General features: G+C 42.8%; 1 protein-coding gene across 4 annotated transcripts in view; it reads left to right on the top strand.

Moving 5' to 3' along the window:
• LOC139745806 (uncharacterized) overlaps positions 1-20,206 on the top strand; it is an 85,227-nt gene that overhangs the window by 17,899 nt on the left and 47,122 nt on the right. For all 4 annotated transcript variants that reach the window (XM_071656385.1, XM_071656386.1, XM_071656384.1 and 1 more), the window contains exon 4: positions 1,306-1,507. In XM_071656385.1, coding sequence (XP_071512486.1) covers positions 1,306-1,507 — 202 coding nt within the window. The remainder of the gene's footprint in view (positions 1-1,305; positions 1,508-20,206) is intronic.

Below are 20,206 nucleotides of genomic sequence, written 5' to 3' on the forward strand. Positions count from 1 at the left end.
TACCTAGTGGTTCTAATGACTACTTTTATCTGATGCTCCTACTTCTACCAAATGTTTCTGACTAATGCTCCAGCTGAAATGTTCCTACCTACTACTTTTATCTACTGCTCCTAACATTTTGCCAAAAGGCAGGGCAAGCACATAGTGCTCACTAGCGGAAAATCTAGACTTATGAAGAATGAACTGCACGAGTTAGATGTTGTCAAGTGTTGCATATGACAAGGAGAGATTGTATGTTTGTAGACAGAATGAAAGTAGTCCACATGGTAGTGAGGAAGAAAGAAAAAACAGCTGCCTGGGTCAGAGGAGTGCAACTTGACAACCACTAAAGTGTTGGCTCACTAAGCAAATCTCACTAACCCTCCTGACACCCAGGTTGGTAGTACTCGTAATATGCTTCCCTGGTTGTTGGCTGCCTACCAACTACTGTCTACATCTGTGCTAAGGCATACCTCTGAAAGGAAGAGAGTAGGTTTTCAGACATGGGTGAAATAGTAAGCAGTGAACATAGCTAACTCAAAAGGTATGCCCATCTGGAGGAGATGTGACATCTGGACAATATACCTTGCCCATTTGGTGCTGGGAGAGTAATTTGAAGAGCCTGCATGAAGAGAATATAGGAGTTAGCAGAGGTTCAGTTGAACGAGATGACGACAGAGGATAAGAGGCGTAATCTTGCAAAGTTGAATTAGAGGAGAAATAAGGAAAAGTGCCGAAAAGAGTTTGTTTTATCATTTGGAGAGCTAGCTGTGAACTTATGATATTAGAACAAAGAGGGAAAGGATGAGTTAGAGAAATTGAGATGTTTTTGATTAAGAACCAAAAAGCTTGTACATAAAGGACAACACAGTTATCCTGGTCATGGAAGCTGCACCCATCCCAGGGAAAGTCAGTCAAGAATCTGTGCAGATGAATGTTCAGCTCTCCCAGATTGCCAGATTTGGCATTTTGGGGGGGATTACAGGGGGCATGCCCAGTTAGAAGTAAGTTAAAGAAGCTTGTGGATGGAGGTCCATAATTAGACAGAAATAGTGTAACTGTAATATTTTACCTGTCTTTGAGTACATATGATATTTTCCCATAATGGCAGGGCTACCTTATTTTTGTGGGGAAATAACGAACATGCAGGGAAAAAAGAAAACTTTGAGGTGCACACCATTTTTAAAAAATGTATTCCCATGTAAATGAAAGGAAAGGCATATTATATGAATTTTTTTGCATGTAATGATATAACAGGTTTTATGGCAACTGGACACACGTTTACTATATTTGTCACTGATATTCAGCTTACGTTTATGCTTTCAGAAATGCTTCGGGAGTACATTCAAGACCATCATCATGCAGCCCTCCAACCACGTGGACTCATCAACAAGGGATACTGGTGTTATGTCAATGCTCCCTTACAAGCCCTCTTGGCTTGCCCACCATTCTATAACCTGATGAGGAATATACCAAATATTGCAGGATTGAAAAAAGGAAAGTCGTCTACACCTGTCATTGATAGCATGTAAGTGTTTAGCTTTGACTTTACAAAGTTTTCCTTTTAATTCACTCTTTTTAAAGTAAAAATTTCCCCCACAAACCATTTTTTACTAAATTCATTTTCCAAACCGGGGTTTTCTTACATTCCTCCCCAAAACAGGTAAAGGAATGAAAAAACCCCCCCAAATAAAATTGTATTTTTAAAAAAATGCCCCCCCAATTTTTAAAATTTTTTTTTTTTTTTTTCCCTTTTTCGCTGTCTCCCCCCGTTTGCGAGGTAGCCAAGGAAACAGACGAAAGAAAAGGCCCCCCCCCCCATACACATGTATATACATACGTCCACACACGCAAATATACATACCTGCACAGCTTTCCATGGTTTACCCCAGACGCTTCACATGCCTTGATTCAATCCACTGACAGCACGTCAACCCCGGTATACCACATTGCTCCAATTCACTCTATTCCTTGCCCTCCTTTCACCCTCCTGCATGTTCAGTCCCTGATCACACAAAATCTTTTTCACTCCATCTTTCCACCTCCAGTTTGGTCTCCCTCTTCTCCTCGTTCCCTCCACCTCCGACACGTATATCCTCTTGGTCAATCTTTCCTCACTCATTCTCTCCATGTGACCAAACCATTTCAAAACACCCTCTTCTGCTCTCTCAACCACGCTCTTTTTATTTCCACACATCTCTCTTACCCTCACGTTACTTACTCGATCAAACCACCTCACACCACACATTGTCCTCAAACATCTCATTTCCAGCACATCCATCCTCCTGCGCACAACTCTATCCATAGTCCACGCCTTGCAACCATACAACATTGTTGGAACCACTATTCCTTCAAACATACCCATTTTTGCTTTCCGAGATAATGTTCTCGACTTCCACACATTCTTCAAGGGTCCCAGAATTTTCGCCCCCTCCCCCACCCTATGATCCACTTCCGCTTCCATGGTTCTATCCGCTGCCAGATCCACACCCAGATATCTAAAACACATCACTTCCTCCAGTTTTTCTCCATTCAAACTCACCTCCCAATTGACTTGATCCTCAACCCTACTGTACCTAATAACCTTGCTCTTATTCACATTTACTCTTAACTTTCTTCTTTCACACACTTTACCAAACTCAGTCACCAGCTTCTGCAGTTTCTCACATGAATCAGCCACCAGCGCTGTATCATCAGCGAACAACAACTGACTCACTTCCCAAGCTCTCTCATCCCCAACAGACTTCATACTTGCCCCTCTTTCCAAAACTCTTGCATTCACCTCCCTAACAACCCCATCCATAAACAAATTAAACAACCATACATACATATACATTTCAACGTATACTTACATATACATACACAGATGTTTGAGGATAATGTGTGGTGTGAGGTGGTTTGATCGAGTGAGTAACGTAAGGGTAAGAGAGATGTGTGGAAATAAAAAGAGCGTGGTTGAGAGAGCAGAAGAGGGTGTTTTGAAATGGTTTGGTCACATGGAGAGAATGAGTGAGGAAAGAATGACAAAGAGGATATATGTGTCAGAGGTGGAGGGAACGAAAAGTGGGAGACCAAATTTTAGGTGGAAAGAAGGAGTGAAAGAGATTTTGAGTGATCGGGGCCTGAACATGCAGGAGGGTGAAAGGCGGGCAAGGAATAGAGTGAATTGGAACGATGTGGTATACTGGGGTCAACGTGCTGTGAATGGATTGAACCAGGGCATGTGAAGCGTCTGTGGTAAACCATGGAAAGTTGTGTGGGGCCTGGATGTGGAAAGGGAGCTGTGGTTTCGGTGCATTATTACACGACAGCTAGAGACTGAGTGTGAACGAATGTGGCCTTTGGTGTCTTTTCCTAGCGCTGCCTCGCATACATGAGGGGGGAGGGAGTTGTTATTCCATGTGTGGCGAGGTGGCGATGGGAACAAATAAAGGCAGACTATGAATTATGTACATGTCTATATATGTATATGTGTGTGTGTATATATATATGTGTACATTGGGATGTATAGGTATGTATATTTGCGTGTGTGGACGTGTATGTATATACATGTGTATGTGGGCGGGTTGGGCCATTCTTTCGTCTGTTTCCTTGCACTACCTCGCTAACGCGGGAGACAGCGACAAAGCAAAATAAATAAAATGATATAAATAAAAAAGATGTTTTGGAAGGAGGTAAATAGAGTGCATAAGACAAGAGAACAAATGGAAACATCGGTGACGGGGGCTAATGGGGAGGTAATAGCAAGTAGTGGTGAAGTGAAAAGGAGATTGTGAGTACTTTGATTGTTTGTTGAATGTATTTGATGATTCTGTGGCAGATATAGGGTGTTTTGGTTGAGGTGGTTTGCGAAGTCGGGGAGAATGGTTTGGTAAACAGAGAAGAGGTAGTGAAAGCTTTGCCGAAGATGAGAGCTGGCGAGGTGGCAGATATAGATGGTATTGAAGTGGAATTTATCAAAAAAGGGGGTGACTGTTGTTGTTGTTTGGTTGGTAAGGATATTCAGTATATGTATGGTTCATGGTGAAGTGCCTGAGGATTGGCGGAATGCATGCATAGTGCCATTTTACAAAGGCAAAGGGATAGAGGTGAATGTTCAAATTACAGAGGTATAAGTTTGTTGAGTATTCCTGGGAAATTATGTGGGAGGGTATTGATTGAGAGGGTGAAGGTATGTACAGGGCATCAGATTAGGGAAGAGCAGTGTGGTTTCAGAAGTGGTAGAGGATGTTTGGATCAGGTGTTTGCATTGAATAATGTATGTGAGAAATACTTAGAAAAACAGATGGATATGTATGTATCTGGAGAAGGCATATTATAGAAAATCAGATGCCTTTGTAGGTAGCATTTATGTATCTGATGATAGGGTTGATAGAGATGCTTTGTAGAAGGTATTAAGAGTATATGGTGTGGGAGGTAAGTTGGTAGTAGCAGTGAAGCATTTTAACAAGGATGTGAGGCATGGAAGCAGAAGTGAGTCACAGTGTGGGGGAGGGGGCGAAGGTTCTGGGAGCGTTCAAGAATGTGTGGAAGGCAAGAGTGTTACCCTGGAGAGCAAAAATGGTTATGTTTGAAGGAATGGCGATTCCATTAATATTATATGGTTGTGAGGCATGGGCTATAGATAGGGTTGTGCAGAGGAGAGTGGATGTGTTGGAAATGAAATGTTTGAGGACAATACGTGGTGTGAGGTGGTTTGATCGAGTAAGGTATGAAAGGATAAGAGAGATGTGTGGTAATGGTAAGAGTGTGGTTGAGAGAGCAGACGAGGGTGTGTTGAAATGGTTTGGTCATATGGAGAGAATGAGTGAGGAAAGATTGACGAAGAGGATATGTGCATCAGAAGAGGAGGGAGACCAAATTGGAGGTGAAGGGATGAGGTGAAAAAGGTTTTGAGCGATCGAGGCTTGAACATATGGGAGGTTGAAAGGCATGCAAGGAATAGAGTGAATTGTAACCATGTGATACACCAGGGTCGACCTGCTGTCAATGGATTGAACCAGGGCATGTGAAGTGTCTAGGGTAAACAATGGAAAGTTTTGTGGGATCTGGATGTGGAATGGGAGCTATGGTTTCGGTGTATTACACATGACAGTTAGAGACTGAGTGTGAATGAATGTGACCCCTCTTGTCTTTTCCTAGTGCTACCTTGCTGAAGTGGGGGGGTTGCTATTTCATGTGTGGCGGGGTGGCAACGGGAATGGACGAATATGTACAGCAGTTAAGTACAGTAGAATAAATGAAATATATTTATTCATTATACTTAATCACCATCTCCTGCATTAGCAAGGTAGCACAAGGAAACTGACAAAAGAATTGCACCACCAACCCACATGCACATGTATATGCATAAACGCCTAGACGCACATATACATCCCTATACATTTCAACTTATACATACACACATATATATATATATATATATATATATACTCATGTATGTATTCATGCTTGCTACCTTCGTAAATTCCAGTCGCCACCCCGCCACACATGAAATAGCACACACCCTCCCCCTCTGTGAGGTAGCGCTAGGTAAAGACAACGAAGGCCACATTCATTCACACTCAGTCTCTAGCTGTTATGTGTAATGCACCAAAACCACAGCTCCATTTCCACATCCAGGCCCCTCTAAACTTTACATGGTTTACCCCAAATGCTTCGCATTCCCTGTTCAATCCATTGACAGCACGTCGACCCCGGTATACCACATCGTTCCAATTCACCATATTCCTTGAACACCTTTCACCCTCCTGTATGTTCAGGCCTCGATTGCTCAAAATGTTTTTCACTCCATCTTTCCACCTCCAGTTTGGTTGCCTGCTTCTTGTTCCTTCCATCACTCATTCTCTCTGTGATCAAAGCGTATTAACACACCCTCTTCTGCTCTCTCAACCACACACTTTTTATTACAACATCTCTCTTATCCTTTTATTACTTATTTGATTAAATCACATCATGCCACATATTGTCCTCAAACATTTCATTACCAACACATCCACCCTCCTCTGCACAATCCTATAGCCCATGCCTCGCAACCATATAACATTGCTGGAACCACTATTCCTTCAAACATACCCAATTTTGCCCTCCAAAATAACGTTCTCACCTTCCACACATTCTTCAACGCTCCTAGATTCTTCTCCCCCACCCTGTGACTCACACTTCCGCTGCTAAATCTACTCCCAGATATCTAAGACACTTCACTTCCTCCAGTTTTTCTCCATTTAAACTTAACTCCCAATTAACTTGTCCTTCAACCATACTGAACCTAATAACCTTATGCTTATTCACATTTACTCTCAGCTTTCCTCTCTCACACTTTACCAAACTCAGTCACCAACTTCTGCAGTTTCTCACCTGAATCAGCCACCAGTGCTGCATCATCAGCGAAGAATAACCGACTTGCTTCCGAAGTCCTCTCATCCAGAACAGAATGCATACTTGCCCCTATCTCCAAAGCTCTTGCATTCACGTCCCTAACCACCCCATCCATAAAGAAATTAAACAACCAAGGAGACATCATGTGCTGCTGCTGTAGACTGACATTTAATGAGAGCCAGTCACTTTTCTCTCTACCTACTCATACACATGCCTTACATCCATGGTAAAAACATTTCACTGCTTCTGTCAACTTACTTCCCACACCATATACTGTTAATACCTCCCACAAAGCATCTCTATCAACCCTATTATATGCCTTTAACAGATCAGTAAATGCTACATACAAATCCATGTGTTTTTCTAAGTATTTCTCGCATACATTCTTCAAAGCAAACACCTGATCTACACATCCTCTACCACTTCTGAAACCACACTGCTCTTCCCCAATCTGATGCTTTATACATGCTTTCACCCTCTCAATCAATACCCTCCAATAGAATTTCCCAGGAATCCTCAACAAACTTATACCTCTTTCATTTGAACATTCACCTTTATCCCCTTAGCCTTTGTACAATGGCACTTTGTATGCATTCCCTCAATCCTCAGGCATTTCACCATGAATGATACATACATTGAATATCGTTACCAACCAATCAAACACAGTCACAGCTCCCCCCCTTTTTTTTTATATAAATTCCATGCAATACCATCCAATTTTTGTCGCCTTGCTGGCTGTCATCTTCCACAAAGCTTTCACTACCTCTTCTCTGTTTACCAAACCATTCTCCCTGACCCTCTCACTTTGCACACCACCTCGACCAAAATGCTCTAGATCTGCCACTCCATCATCAAACACATTCAACAAACAAAATACTCACTCAATCTCTTTCTCACTTCACCACTACTTGTTATTACTTCCCATTTACCCCCATCACCAATGTTCCCATTTGTTCTCTTGCCTTATGCACTTCATTTACCTCAGTTCAACACTACTTGTTATTACCTCCCATTTGCCCCCTTCACTGATGTTCCCATTTGTTCTCTTAGGCACTTTGTTAATCTCCTTCCAAAACATCTTTTTATTCTCCCTAAAATTTAATGATACTCTCGTCCCAACTCTCATTTGCCCTCTCTTTTCACCTCTGGCACCTTTCTCTTGACCTCCTGCTGCTTTCTTTTATACATTTCCCTGTCATTTGCACTACTTCCCTACAAAAATTATCCAGATGCCTTTCTCTTCTCTTTCACAATGTTACTTTATCCCACCATTCACTACCCTTTCTAATCTGCCCACCTCCCACCTTTCTCATAGTACATGCATCTTTTGCACAAGGCATTGCTGCTTCCCTTAATACCTCCCATTCCTCCCCCACTCCCCATGTCATTTGCTCTCACCTTTTGCCAGTCCTCACTCAATCTCTCCTGGTACTCCCTCACACAAGCCTCCTTTCTAAGCTCATTCACTTTGACCAACCTCTTCTCTCCAACATTCTCTCATCTTTTTTTTGAAAACTTACACAAATTTTCACCTTCGTCTCCACAAGATAGTGATCAGACATCCCTCCAGCTACCCCTCTCAGCACATTAAACATCCAAAAGTCTCTCTTTTACACGCCTATCAATTAAGACATAATCCAATAATGCCCTCAAGCCATCTCTCCCAGTCACATATGTATTCTTTTGTTTTTTATATTTTATTTACTATACTTTGTCGCTGTCCTGCGTTAGCGAGGTAGCGCAAGGAAACAGACGAAAGAATGACCCAACCCACCCACATACACATGTATGTACATACACTTCCACACGCACATATATATACCTATACATTTCAACGTATACATATATATACAGACACACATATATACACATTTACATAATCTATATTTGCTGCCATATTTATTCCTATCGCCACCCCACCACACATGAAATGAAAACCCCCTCCCCCTGCATGCGCGCGAGGTAGCGCTAGGAAAAGACAACAAAGGCCACATTCATTCACACTGTCTCTAGCTGTCATGTATAATGCACTGAAACCATGGCTCCCATTCCACATCCAGGCCCCACAAAACTTTTCATTGTTTACCCCAGACACTTCACATACCGTGGTTCAATCCATTGACAGCACGTTGACCCCGGTATACCACATCGTCCCAGTTCACCCTATTCCTTGCACGCCTTTCACCCTCCTGCATGCACAGGCCCCGATAGCTCAAAATCTTTTTCACTCCATCCTTCCTCCTCCTATTTGGTGTCCCACTTCTGGTTCCCTCCACCTCTAACACATGTAGCCTCTTTGTCAAGCTTTCCTCATTCAATCTCTCTGTGTGACCAAATCATTACAAAACACCCTCTTCTACTCTCTCAACCACACGCTTTTTATTACCACTCATCTCTCACCCTTTTATTTCATACTCGATCACACCACCTCACACTACATGTTGTCCTCAGACATCTCATTTCCAACACATCCAACCTCCTCAGCACAACTCTATCTATAGCCCATGCCTTGCAACCACATAACATTGTTGGAACTGCTATTCCATCAAACATACTCATTTTTGCATTCTGAGATAATGTTCTCACCTTCCACGCATTTTTGAACGCTCCCAGAAGTTTTGCCCCCTCTCCCACCCTGTGACTCGATTCCACTTCCATTGTTCCATCCGCTGCCAAATCCACTCCCAGATGTTTAAAACACTTAACTTTCTCCATTTTTTCTCCATGCAAAATTACCTCCCAATTGACTTGTTCCTCAACTCTACTGTACCTAATAACCTTGCTCTTCACATTTACTCTCAGCTTTCTTCTTTCACACACTTTACCAAATCAAATTCAGTCACCAGCTTTGCAGTTTCTCACCCGAATCAGCCACCAGCGCTGTATCAGCGAGCAACAACTGACTCGCTTTGCAACCCCTCTCATCCACAATAGAATGCATACTTGCTCCTCTCTCCAAAACTCCTGCATTCACCTCCCTAACAACCCCATCCATAAACATATTAAACAACCATAGGGACATCACGCACCCTTGCTGCAAATTGACATTTACTGAGAACCAGTCACTTTCTTCTCTTCCTAATCGTACACATGCCTTACATACTCAATAAAAACTTTTCATTGCTTCTAGTAACTTACCTCCCATACCATATATTCTTAAAACCCTCCACAGAACATCTCTATAAACTCTGTTGTATGCCTTCTACAGATCCATAAATGCTACATACAAATCCATATCCTTTTCTAAGTATTTCTCACATATATTCTTCAAAGCAAACACCTGATCCACACATCCTCCACTTCTGAAACCACACTGCTCTTCCCCAATCTGATGCTCTGTACATGCTTTCACCCTCTCAATCAATACCCTTCAATATAATTTTCCAGTATTACTCGACTTATACATGAACTTATACTTTGTCGCTGTCTCCCGCGTCAGCAAGGTAGTGCAAGGAAACAGACAAAGGAATGGCCGAACCCAATCACATACACATGTATATACATACACATCCACACCCGCATCTATATATACCTATACATTTCAGTGTATACATATATATACATACACAGCCATTTTTTTTTTTTTTTTTTTACTTTGTCGCTGTCTCCCGCGTTTGCGAGGTAGCGCAAGGAAACAGACGAAAGAAATGGCCCAAACACCCCCCCCCCCCATACACATGTATATACATACGTCCACACACGCAAATATACATACCTACACAGCTTTCCATGGTTTACCCCAGACGCTTCACATGCCTTGATTCAATCCACTGACAGCACGTCAACCCCGGTATACCACATCGCTCCAATTCACTCTATTCCTTGCCCTCCTTTCACCCTCCTGCATGTTCAGGCCCCGATCACACAAAATCTTTTTCACTCCATCTTTCCACCTCCAATTTGGTCTCCCTCTTCTCCTCGTTCCCTCCACCTCCGACATATATATCCTCTTGGTCAATCTTTCCTCACTCATTCTCTCCATGTGCCCAAACCACTTCAAAACACCCTCCTCTGCTCTCTCAACCATGCTCTTTTTATTTCCACACATCTCTCTTACCCTTACGTTACTCACTCGATCAAACCACCTCACACCACACATTGTCCTCAAACATCTCATTTCCAGCACATCCATCCTCCTGCGCACAACTCTATCCATAGCCCACGCCTCGCAACCATACAACATTGTTGGAACCACTATTCCTTCAAACATACCCATTTTTGCTTTCCGAGATAATGTTCTCGACTTCCACACATTCTTCAAGGCCCCCAGAATTTTCGCCCCCTCCCCCACCCTATGATACACTTCCGCTTCCATGGTTCCATCCGCTGCCAGATCCACTCCCAGATATCTAAAACACTTCACTTCCTCCAGTTTTTCTCCATTCAAACTCACCTCCCAATTGACTTGACCCTCAACCCTACTGTACCTAATAACCTTGCTCTTATTCACATTTACTCTTAACTTTCTTCTTCCACACACTTTACCAAACTCAGTCACCAGCTTCTGCAGTTTCTCACATGAATCAGCCACCAGCGCTGTATCATCAGTGAACAACAACTGACTCACTTCCCAAGCTCTCTCATCCCCAACAGACTTCATACTTGCCCCTCTTTCCAAAACTCTTGCATTTACCTCCCTAACAACCCCATCCATAAACAAATTAAACAACCATGGAGACATCACACACCCCTGCCGCAAACCTACATTCACTGAGAACCAATCACTTTCCTCTCTTCCTACACGTACGCATGCCTTACATCCTCGATAAAAACTTTTCACTGCTTCTAACAACTTTCCTCCCACACCATATATTCTTAATACCTTCCACAGAGCATCTCTATCAACTCTATCATATGCCTTCTCCAGATCCATAAATGCTACATACAAATCCATTTGCTTTTCTAAGTATTTCTCACATACATTCTTCAAAGCAAACACCTGATCCACACATCCTCTACCACTTCTGAAACCACACTGCTCTTCCCCAATCTGATGCTCTTTACATGCCTTCACCCTCTCAATCAATACCCTCCCATATAATTTACCAGGAATACTCAACAAACTTATACCTCTGTAATTTGAGCACTCACCCTTATCCCCTTTGCCTTTGTACAATGGCACTATGCACGCATTCCGCCAATCCTCAGGCACCTCACCATGAGTCATACATACATTAAATAACCTTACCAACCAGTCAACAATACAGTCACCCCCTTTTTTAATAAATTCCACTGCAATACCATCCAAACCTGCTGCCTTGCCGGCTCTCATCTTCCGCAAAGCTTTCACTACCTCTTCTCTTTTTACCAAATCATTTTCCCTAACCCTCTCACTTTGCACACCATCTCGACCAAAACACCCTATATCTGCCACTCTATCATCAAACACATTCAACAAACCTTCAAAATACTCACTCCATCTCCTTCTCACATCACCACTACTTGTTATCACCTCCCCATTTGCGCCCTTCACTGAAGTTCCCATTTGCTCCCTTGTCTTACGCACTTTATTTACCTCCTTCCAGAACATCTTTTTATTCTCCCTAAAATTTACTGATACTCTCTCACCCCAACTCTCATTTGCCCTTTTTTTCCCTCTTGCACCTTTCTCTTGACCTCCTGTCTCTTTCTTTTATACGTCTCCCACTCAACTGCATTTTTTCCCTGCAAAAATCGTCCAAATGCCTCTCTCTTCTCTTTCACTAATACTCTTACTTCTTCATCCCACCACTCACTACCCTTTCTAATCAACCCACCTCCCACTCTTCTCATGCCACAAGCATCTTTTGCGCAATCCATCACTGATTCCCTAAATACATCCCATTCCTCCCCCACTCCCCTTACTTCCATTGTTCTCACCTCTTTCCATTCTGTACTCAGTCTCTCCTGGTACTTCCTCACACAAGTCTCCTTCCCAAGCTCACTTACTCTCACCACCCTCTTCACCCCAACATTCACTCTTTTTTTCTGAAAACCCATACAAATCTTCACCTTAGCCTCCACAAGATAATGATCAGACATCCCTCCAGTTGCACCTCTCAGCACATTAACATCCAAAAGTCTCTCTTTCGCACGCCTGTCAATTAACACGTAATCCAATAACGCTCTCTGGCCATCTCTCCTACTTACATAAGTATACTTATGTATATCTCGCTTTTTAAACCAGGTATTCCCAATCATCAGTCATTTTTCAGCACATAAATCTACAAGCTCTTCACCATTTCCATTTACAACACTGAATACCCCATGTATACCAATTATTCCCTCAACTGCCACATTACTCACCTTTGCATTCAAATCACCCATCACTATAACCTGGTCTCGTGCATCAAAACCACTAACACACTCATTCAGTTGCTCCCAAAACACTTGCCTCTCATGATCTTTCTTCTCATGCCCAGGTCCATATGCACCAATAATCACCCATCTCTCTCCATCAACTTTCAGTTTTACCCATATTAATCGAGAATTTACTTTCTTACATATATATATATATATATATATATATATATATATATATATATATATATATATATATATATGTATATATATATTTTTTTTTTGCCGGTCTCCCGCGTTTGCGAGGTAGCGCAAGGAAACAGATGAAAGAAATGGCCCAACCCACCCCCATACACATATATATACATACGTCCACTCACGCGTATATACATACCTACACAGCTTTCCATGGTTTACCCCAGACGCTTCACATGCCCTGATTCAATCCACCGACAGCATGTCAACCCGGTATACCACATCGATCCAATTCACTCTATTCCTTGCCCTCCTTTCACCCTCCTGCATGTTCAGGCCCCGATCACACAAAATCTTTTTCACTCCATCTTTCCACCTCCAATTTGGTCTTCCACTTCTCCTCGTTCCTTCCACATCCGACACGTATATCCTCTTGGTCAATCTTTCCTCAGTCATTCTCTCCATGTGCCCTAACCATTTCAAAACACCCTCTTCTGCTCTCTCAACCATTCTCTTTTTATTTCCACACATCTCTCTTACCCTTACGTTACTTACTCGATCAAACCACCTCACACCACACATTGTCCTCAAACATCTCATTTCCAGCACATCCATCCTCCTGTGCACAACTCTATCCATAGCCCACGCCTCGCAACCATACAACATTGTTGGAACCACTATTCCTTCAAACATACCCATTTTTGCTTTCCGAGATAATGTTCTCGACTTCCACACATTCTTCAAGGCTCCCAGGATTTTCGCCCCCTCCCCTACCCTATGATCTACTTCCGCTTCCATGGTTCCATCCACTGCCAGATCCACTCCCAGATATCTAAAACACTTTACTTCCTCCAGTTTTTCTCCATTCAAACTTACCTCCCAATTGACTTGACCCTCAACCCTACTGTACCTAATTACCTTGCTCTTATTCACATTTACTCTTAACTTTCTTCTTTCACACACTTTACCAAACTCAGTCACCAGCTTCTGCAGTTTCTCACATGAATCAGCCACCAGCGCTGTATCATCAGCGAACAACAACTGACTCGCTTCCCAAGCTCTCTCATCCCCAACAGACTTCATACTTGCCCCTCTTTCCAAAACTCTTGCATTCACCTCCCTAACAACCCTATCCATAAACAAATTAAACAACCATGGAGACATTACACACCCCTGCCGCAAACCTTCATTCACTGAGAACCAATCACTTTCCTCTCTTCCTACACGTACACATGCCTTACATCCTCGATAAAAACTTTTCACTGCTTCTAACAACTTGCCTCCCACACCATATATTCTTAATACCTTCCACAGAGCATCTCTATCAACTCTATCATATGCCTTCTCCAGATCCATAAATGCTACATACAAATCCATTTGCTTTTCTAAGTATTTCTCACATACATACTCCAAAGCAAACACCTGATCCACACATCCTCTACCACTTCTGAAACCACACTGCTCTTCCCCAATCTGATGCTCTGTACATGCCTTCACCCTCTCAATCAATACCCTCCCATATAATTTACCAGGAATACTCAATAAACTTATACCTCTGTAATTTGAGCACTCACTCTTATCCCCTTTGCCTTTGTACAATGGCACTATGCACGCATTCCGCCAATCCTCAGGCACCTCACCATGAGTCATACATGCATTAAATAACCTTACCAACCAGTCAATAATACAGTCACCCCCTTTTTTAATAAATTCCACTGCAATACCATCCAAACCTGCTGCCTTGCCGGCATCTTCCACAAAGCTTTTACTACCTCTTCTGTGTTTACCAAATCATTTTCCCTAACCCTCTCACTTTGCACACCACCTCGACCAAAACACCCTATATCTGCCACTCTTATCAAAACACATTCAACAACCTTAAAAATACTCGCTCCATCTCCATGTCACATCACCACTACTTATCACCTCCCCATTAGCTCCCTTCACTGAAGTTCCTGTTTGCTCCCTTGTCTTATGCACTTTATTTACCTCCTTCCAGAACATCTTTTTATTCTCCCTAAAATTTAATGATACTCTCACCCCAACTCTCATTTGCCCTCCTTTTCACCTCTTGCACCTTTCTCTTGTATATATATATACTTGGGAAGTGAGTCAGTTGTTGTTTGCTGATGATACAGCGCTGGTGGCTGATTCATGTGAGAAACTGCAGAAGCTGGTGACTGAGTTTGGTAAAGTGTGTGAAAGAAGAAAGTTAAGAGTAAATGTGAATAAGAGCAAGGTTATTAGGTACAGTAGGGTTGAGGGTGAAGTCAATTGGGAGGTAAGTTTGAATGGAGAAAAAGTGGAGGAAGTAAAGTGTTTTAGATATCTGGGAGTGGATCTGGCAGCGGATGGAACCATGGAAGCGGAAGTGAATCATAGGGTAGGGGAGGGGGCGAAAATCCTGGGAGCATTGAAGAATGTTTGGAAGTCGAGAACATTATCTCGGAAAGCAAAAATGGGTATGTTTGAAGGAATAGGGGTTCCAACAATGTTGTATGGTTGCGAGGTGAGGGCTATGGATAGAGTTGTGCGCAGGAGGGTGGATGTGTTGGAAATGAGATGTTTGAGGGCAATGTGTGGTGTGAGGGGGTTTGATCGAGTAAGTAATGTAAGGGTAAGAGAGATGTGTGGAAATAAAAAGAGCGTGGTTGAGAGAGCAGAAGAGGGTGTTTTGAAATGGTTTGGGCACATGGAGAGAATGAGTGAGGAAAGATTGATCAAGAGGATATATGTGTCGGAGGTTGAGGGAAACGAGGAGAATTGGGAGACCAAATTGGAGGTGGAAAGATGGAGTGAAAAAGATTCTGAGTGATCGGGGCCTGAACATGCAGGAGAGTGAAAGGCAGGCAAGGAATAGAGTGAATTGGATCGATGTGGTATACCGGGGTTGACGTGCTGTCAGTGGATTGAATCAGGGCATGTGAAGCGTCTGGGGTAAACCATGGAAAGTTGTGTGGGGCCTGGATGTGGAAAGGGAGCTGTGGTTTCGGGCATTATTGCATGACAGCTGGAGACTGAGTGTGAACGAATGTGGCCTTTATCTTTTCCTAGCGCTACCTCGCAGACATGAGGGGGAGGGGGATGGTATTCCAAGTGTGGCGAGGTGGCGATGGCAATGAATAATGGCAGACAGTGTGAATTGTGTGCATGGGTATATAAGTATGTGTCTGTGTGTGCATATATATATGTGTACATTGAGATGTATAGGTATGTATATTTGCGTGTGTGGACGTGTGTGTATATACATGTGCATGGGGGTGGGTATGGCCATTTCTTTCTTCTGTTTCCTTGCGCTACCTCGCAAATGCGGGAGACAAAGCAATATAATAATAATAATAATAATGTACATAATTCATACTTGCTTCCTTTATTCATTCCTGTCGCAATGACGACCCCGTCCCCCCGCATGCGCGCAGTAGCGTTAGGAAAAGACAACAAAGGCCACATTCGTTCACACTCAGTCTCTAGCTGTCATGTAATAATGCAGAGAAACCACAGCTCCCTTTCCACATCCAGGGCCCACAGAACTTTCCATGGTTTACCCCAGACGCTTGACATGCCCTGGTTCAATCCATTCACAGCACGTCGACCCCAGTATACCACATTGTTCCAATTCACTCTATTCCTAGCACACCTTTCACCCTCCTGCATGTTCAGGCCCCGATCACTGGAGATCTTTTTCACTCCATCATTCCACCTCCAATTTGGTCTCCCACTTCTCCTCGTTCCCTCTACCTCTGACACATATTTTCTCTTGGTCAATCCTTCCTCACTCATTCTCTCCATGCGACCAAACCATTTCAAAACACACTCTTTTGCTATCTCAACCACGCTCTTTTTATTTCCACACATCTCTCTTACCCTTACATTACTTACTCGATCAAACCACCTCACACCACACATTGCCCTCAAACATCTCATTTCCAGCACATCCACCCTCCTGCGCACAACTCTATCCATAGCCCTCACCTCGCAACCATACAACATTGTTGGAACCACCATTCCTTCAAACACACCCATTTTTGCTTTCTGAGATAATGTTCTCGATTTCCACTTATCCTTCAAGGCTCCCAGAATTTTCGCCCCCTCCCCCACCCTATGATTCACTTCCGCTTCCATGGTTCCATCCACTGCCAAATCCACTCCCAGATATCTAAAACACTTTACTTCCTCCAGTTTTTCTCCATTCAAACTTACCTCCCAATTTACTTGACCCTCAACGTTACTGTACCTTATAACCTTACTCTTATTCACATTTACTCTCAACTTTTTTCTTTCACACACTTCACCAACTCAGTCTTTAGCTAATGCAGTTTCTCACATGAATCAGCCACCAGCGCTGTATCATCAGCGAAGAACAACTGACTCGCTTCCCAAACTCTCTCATCCACAACAGACTGCATACTTGCCCCTCATTCCAAAACTCTTGCATTCACCTCCCTAACAACCCCATCCATAAACAAATTAAACATCCATGGAGACATCACACACCCCTGCCGCAAACCTGTATTCATTGAGAACCAATTACTTTCCTCTCTTCTTTCACATACACATGCCTTACATCCTCAATAAAAACTTTTCACTGCTTCTAACAACTTGCCTCCCATGCCATATATTCTGAATACCTTCCACAGAGCATCTCTATCAACTCTCATCACATGCCTTCTGCAGATCCATAAATGCTACATACAAATCCATTTGCTTTTCTAAATATTTCTCACATACATTCTTCAAAGCAAACACCTGATCCACACATCCTCTACCATTTCTGAAACCACACTGCTCTTCCCCAGTCTGATGCTCTGTACATGCCTTCACCCTTTCAATCAATACCCTCCTATATACTTTCCCAGGAATACTCAACAAACTTATACCTCTGTAATTTGAGCACTAACCTTTGTCCCCTTTGCCTTTGTACAATGGCACTACGCAAGCATTCCGCCAATCCCTAGGCACCTCACCATGAATTATACATATATTAAATAACCTTACCAACCAGTCAACAATACAGTCATCCCCTTTTTTAATAAATTCCACTGCAGTACCATCCAAACCCGCTGCCTTGCCAGCTTTCATCTTCTGCAAATCTTTTACTACCTCTTCTCTGTTTACCAAATCATTTTCCTGTAATCCTCTCACTTTGCACACCACATGACCAAAACACCCTATATATGCCACTCTTATCAAACACATTCAACAACCTTCAAAATACTCGCTCCATCTCCTTCTCACATCACCACTACTTATCACCTCCCCATTAGCCCCCTTCACTGAAGATCCCATTTGTTCCCTTGTCTTACGCACTTTATTTACCTCCTTCCAGAACACCTTTTTATTCTCCCTAAGATTTAATGATACACTCACTCCAACTCGCATTTGCCCTCTTTTTCACCTCATGCACCTTTCTCTTGACCTCCTGCCTATTTCTTTTATACATTTCCCACTCATTTGCATTATTTGCTGGCAAAAATCATCCAAATGCCTCCCTCTTCTCTCAAATGCCTCCCTCTTCTCTTTCACTAATAATCTTACTTCTTCATCCCACCACTCACTACCCTCCAGATCCATAAATGCTACATACAAATCCATATCCTTTTCTAAGTATTTCTCACATATATTCTTCAAAGCAAACACCTTGATCCACACATCCTCCACCACTTCTGAAACCACAGTCATCTTCCCCAATCTGATGCTCTGTACGTGCTTTCACCCTCTCAATCAATACCCTTCAATATAATTTCCCAGTATTACTCGACTTATACATGAACTTATACTTTGTCGCTGTCTCCCGCGTCAGCAAGGTAGCGCCAGGAAACAGACAAAGGAAGGAATGGCCCAACCCAATCACATACACATGTATATACATACACATCCACACCCGCATTTATACATACCTATACATTTCAGTGTATACGTATATATACATACACAGCCATATATATATATATATATATATATGTATATTTATATTTTTTTTTTTTTTTTTTTGCCACTGTCTCCCGCGTTTGCGAGATAGCGCAAGGAAACAGACAAAAGAAATGGCCCAACCCACCCCCATACACATGTATATACATACGTCCACACATGCATATATACATACCTACACAGCTTTCCATGGTTTACCCCAGACGCTTCACATGCCCCGATTCAATCCACTGACAGCACGTCAACCCCAGTATACCACATCGCTCCAATTCACTCTATTCCTTGCCCTCCTTTCACCCACCTGCATGTTCAGGCCCCGATCACACAAAATCTTTTTCACTCCATATTTCCACCTCCAATTTGGTCTCCCACTTCTCCTCGTTCCCTCAACCTCCGACACGTATATCCTCTTGGTCAATCTTTCCTCACTCATTCTCTCCATGTGCCCAAACCATTTCAAAACGCCCTCTTCTGCTCTCTCAACCACGCTCTTTTTATTTCCACACATCTCTCTTACCCTTACGTTACTTACTCGATCAAACCACCTCACACCACACATTGTCCTCAAACATCTCATTTCCAGCACATCCATCCTCCTGCGCAACACTCTATCCATAGCCCACGCCTTGCAACCATACAACATTGTTGGAACCACTATTCCTTCAAACATACCCATTTTTGCTTTCCGAGATAATGTTCTCGACTTCCACACATTCTTCAAGGCTCCCAGGATTTTCGCCCCCTCCCCTACCCTATGATCTACTTCTGCTTCCATGGTTCCATCCGCTGCCAGATCCACTCCCAGATATCCAAAACACTTTACTTCCTCCACTTTTTCTCCATTCAAACTTACCTCCCAATTGACTTGACCCTCAACCCTACTGTACCTAATAATCTTGCTCTTATTCACATTTACTCTTAACTTTCTTCTTTCACACACTTTACCAAACTCAGTCACCAGGTTTTGCAGTTTCTCACATGAATCAGCCACCAGCGCTGTATCATCAGCGAACAACAACTGACTCGCTTCCCAAGCTCTCTCATCCCCAACAGACTTCATACTTGCCCCTCTTTCCAAAACTCTTGCATTCACCTCCCTAACATCCCATCCATAAACAAATTAAACAACCATGGAGACATCACACACCCCTACCGCAAACCTACATTCACTGAGAACCAATCACTTTCCTCTCTTCCTACACGTACACATGCCTTACGTCCTCGATAAAAACTTTTCACTGCTTCTAACAACTTGCCTCCCACACCATATATTCTTAATACCTTCCACAGAGCATCTCTATCAACTCTATCATATGCCTTCTCCAGATCCATAAATGCTACATACAAATCCATTTGCTTTTCTAAGTATTTCTCACATACATTCTTCAAAGCAAATACCTGATCCACACATCCTCTACCACTTCTGAAACCACACTGCTCTTCCCCA

The sequence above is a fragment of the Panulirus ornatus genome, chromosome 62 (assembly GCF_036320965.1).
Source record: "Panulirus ornatus isolate Po-2019 chromosome 62, ASM3632096v1, whole genome shotgun sequence".
Lineage (NCBI taxonomy): Eukaryota > Metazoa > Arthropoda > Malacostraca > Decapoda > Palinuridae > Panulirus > Panulirus ornatus.